The sequence below is a fragment of the Austrofundulus limnaeus genome, unplaced genomic scaffold (assembly GCF_001266775.1).
Source record: "Austrofundulus limnaeus strain Quisiro unplaced genomic scaffold, Austrofundulus_limnaeus-1.0 Scaffold280, whole genome shotgun sequence".
In the NCBI taxonomy this organism is placed as follows: domain Eukaryota; kingdom Metazoa; phylum Chordata; class Actinopteri; order Cyprinodontiformes; family Rivulidae; genus Austrofundulus; species Austrofundulus limnaeus.
Window position 1 is genome coordinate 711,341 of NW_013952682.1, and position 4,181 is coordinate 715,521.

The 4,181-nt window shown below is 44.2% G+C and overlaps 1 protein-coding gene across 1 annotated transcript in view; it reads left to right on the top strand.

Moving 5' to 3' along the window:
• Positions 1-4,181, top strand: part of cpeb3 (cytoplasmic polyadenylation element binding protein 3) — a gene marked incomplete at its 5' end in the record, with an annotated part of 31,951 nt that overhangs the window by 2,405 nt on the left and 25,365 nt on the right. The window contains 1 exon segment of the mRNA XM_014021167.1: positions 3,526-3,679. Within this exon segment, the coding sequence (XP_013876621.1) occupies positions 3,526-3,679 (154 nt within the window).

Here is a 4,181-nt window from a genome sequence, read left to right on the forward strand (position 1 = left end):
GGTAAACAATAGCACTGAGCCAGTGTTCAGACAGTTGGAAGCATTATTTAAAAATAAACCTTTTACTGAGTAAAAACTGTATTTCTGACTCGGCTCTTGTTCAAACACAGCTCCATATCTGGCTCTCGTGCCAGTGAGCAGCAAACCTGTTTTTAAAGCCTACTTCTGCTTCGGCTGACATGTCTGAGTGCAGAGTTGACAAACATGAGACTGGTCACGTGCACGCTCTATGTTTAGCTATGCTGCCTGACAAACAGCTAAAGTAAGCCAGCAGGATCCTCCCTCCCCAGGACTCTGACCTGCAGAACAACAAAGCGCTCGTTCTCTGGGTCAGAGCCGGAGGACGGAGCTCTGCGAAGCGCCTCGCTGCTCAGACGTGTGCCGAGGAAAAACCGCTGAAACCCGGAGCGTTTTGACATGTTGGTTTTTGTCAGTTTGGCCTTTATGACTCAGTTCCTCCGCACAGGGCCTCTATCTGTGCTCCCTCAGCCAGATTATCACCGGGAGACGGGGTCAGAGGTCACGTGTCACGCTCTGCGGAGCAGCATGTTCGCTGAAGGCAAACAGCACAGACCAACAGTCAGTTTCTCTCCAAAGCATTACCAATAAAATGTTTAATATTAAATGCACAAAACAATTAAAGCCATTSTTTTCTAAATAAAACAGAGGTTTGAGTAAAGATAAGAATTCTTATTCAGTTTCTGTACGTATTCTGTTGGCGTCATCAATGCTGACCTACTTTCAGGCACTTCGGCTGTTTCCGTGGGTAAACAAACACACTTCGGCTGTTTCCATTGGTAAACAGGCACGTGGTATTTAGCGTTTGGTCACAACATTATGAATGTTTTTTAAACTCATGACCCTTAAATCAAACACCGAACAGCTTTAAAGATCATTTTGTGACATTAAAGGATAACCTTTGGGTGATATCTTCTATAAAATATAATTTCAGTAAAAATCTATGGATATTCATTTACAACTGGCTTCTTTAGCTTTATTTGTTTTCTATTTGTACAGAGGCCTGAGACGTTTGATGTTACTTGGTGCTGCATAAATAGATTTAATTCAATTAACCTTTGAAGTTAATCTAATGCGAGATGGTTGCCACAGCTCTCAACTTTAACAAACACAAAAATGACCGTAACTCAGTCAGTTTGACAAATATTGAGCTAAAATTTGGTGTGGTAGTAGCGGAGAGTCATTCACTACATACAKTCTGAGCACTAACTAATCATGCAAGATTAGTCTTATATAGAGCTTTTCTCAAAATAGTTTTCAGTTTTTCTTGCATTCATCCATTCACACACTGATGGTGGTAAGCTACACTGTAGCCACAGCTGCTCTGGGGCACACTGACAGGCGGGGCTGCCATGCACCGGCGCCAACGGACCCTCTGACCACCATCACTAGGAAAGGCAGGTGTCTTGCTCAAGGACACAATGACTGAGACAGTTGGAATGGGGGATTGAACCGGCAACCCACTGGTTACAGAACAACTCCCTGACCTCTTGGTTTAGTTCCTGGCTGAAGAGTTGCTTTCAGCTGTTTTAAAGATGGCAGCCATGTTTGGGTTCAGTTTGTCACCAGGATGTGAGGTCTACTGAAAGTCTCCTCTCAAACACGCTGGTCCCACAGCAGGCTGGGCTGGGAACCGCTGGAGGACAGGTGTATATGTGGTCACAGTTTGGTCTTCATCGATGTTCTCCATTTGAACCGCAGGCTGAAACCTTGAATCATGCTCGTAATGTGTTTGTGCACACCCGCTGCTTAAAGCCGGAGGAACGTGCGGAATTCAGATTAACACGTGAGCGTCAGACGTAAGATGTGAAGTTGTGAAGGAACTGCAGAACGGAGGTGAGAGTCAGGGAAATTACTGAGTTCTTCTGGATGACGGTGACAGAGTGGAGCAACATCATCTCAGCGATGGCCGTACAAAACGAAGATGACTGTACAAAACGAAGATGACTGTACAAAACGAAGATGGCCGTACGAAGCGATGATGGCCGTATGAAGCGACGATGGACGTATGAAGCGATCATTGCCGTATGAAGCAACGATGGCCGTATGAAGCGACGATGGCCGTACGAAGCAACGATGGCCGTATGAAGCGACGATGGCCGTAAGAAGTGACGATGGCCGTATGAAGTGACGATGGCCTTATGAAGCGACGATGGCCGTATGAAGCGACGATGGCCGTACGAAGCGACGATGGCCGTACGAAGCGACGATGGCCGTACAAAAGGACGATGGCTGTACAAAACGAAGATGGCCGTACGAAGCGACGATGGCCGTACGAAGCGACGATGGCCGTACGAAGCGACGATGGCCGTACGAAACGAAGATGGCCGTACGAAGCGACGATGGCCGTACGAAACGAAGATGGCCGTACGAAGCGACGATGGCCGTACGAAGCGACGATGGCCGTACGAAGCGACGATGGCCGTACAAAAGGATGATGGCCGTACGAAGCGACGATGGCCGTACGAAGCGACGATGGCCTAACAAAACGAAGAAGGCCATACGAAGTGACGATGGCCGTACAAAACGATGATGGCCATTTGAAGAGTTGATGGCTGTACGAAGAGATGAAGGCCATACGAAGCGATGAAAGCCATACGTATCAATGAGGGTCGTACATAGCAATGGTTTGTAGCCATTTTTGAAGGTTTTATCAGAAAAGTCTATGGAGCTAATTTTTACTTTGAAAGTCCAGTATAACAGATTGAAAGATTAATGTATTTCTCACAATTTGAAGCTTTAATATTTAATACAAACTCTGTAACAATGGCCTATCTGCTTAGTAATCTGGCAGGCCTTGCTCTTCATAAACTGTTTTTATTTATATAAAACAGGTATTTTTATTATCTTGAACGCCTGTTTCTTATCTCGACTCCCCCCATAAACTCCCATATCTTATTAATGTGTTACGTGAGGAAAAGTGAGCTGCTGCGTCATCAGGATGGCTCAATGTGAACCTGCATTCCACATGTTAGTGGCAACTCGTGATGTGTTCAGGAGCAAAGTTTGTGTAGGATTTTATATCTCTCTGTGTCATTAGGCCAACGCTGCTTTTGCCCACGAGTCCACGGAGGGGACGGGGAGCAAACTGACGGCTCAGCGGTTTGAATGTTTACCATTTGTACCAAGTGGGCAGATTTTTATCGGTGCGACGCTGTTGGGTCCAGAGTGGTGGGAATAACTCTTTTGAATGTTCAGCCAAACGAGCAACAAAAGCCGTGTTGTGCAAACAATGTGACCCCCCTGAGGTTGTGTAGACACATATACCAACGGGTCCAGTTAAAGTGCTTTCTCCAGTTCTACATTTAAAGTCTTACATCACAGAGAAAATAAACCCCAAAGTGTTGGATTTAGAGTAAATAGAGGTCATTCCTTGAAGGAATGCATATAAAGAAACATATTTACACATTAAAATCTGAAAAACCGCTGACTGAATTATAATTATGCATCACTTAATTTATACAGTCTATCGTAGAGGTGCTAATTCCAGATGTTTCTCTGTTTCAGGACCGGAATCGGCCCTTTGACCCCTTTAATTTGGTCTCTTTGGAGAATTCCTTAATGGATATGATAAGGACTGACCATGACAAAGGTAAACCACACCCAGCCAGCGGCCCACCCATGACTATCGCTGATATAATATGGAGGAATCATATYGCAGGTTAGGAATATTCATATTCATGTTTGCCATACTGTATTAAGGTTGTTGTTTTCACCTTTAATTGATTTTAATCTGTTAATCTGGAATCTTTTCAGTGTCATGTTGGAATTAAAATCAGACAATAAGATTTTTCTACAAAATTACACATGATTAAAAACTAAAATCCCAATCAGAAGGATTTATAGTAGTAATATTGTTATTTTTGAAGGGTTGTTCTGTCTAAATATCACAAAGGCAAACATTTTATTGTTTAAATTTCTGAGGGGTGGCATCTTCAGGGTGAAATGAACTTCCTGTTACCGACTTTATAACTTATAGATTAAAGTGTAACTTACCCCACTGTGAAAAGATAACTCCGCCCCAAGGCGAAATTTGAAAAATGCATCAAAGTGGGTAGGGGAGGGGGTGTGGGTGGGTAGGTGTGTGTGTGTGTGTGTGTGTGTGTGTGTGTGTGTGTGTGTGTGTGTGTGTGTGGGATGGACCACTGATCTGTTACTGCCTT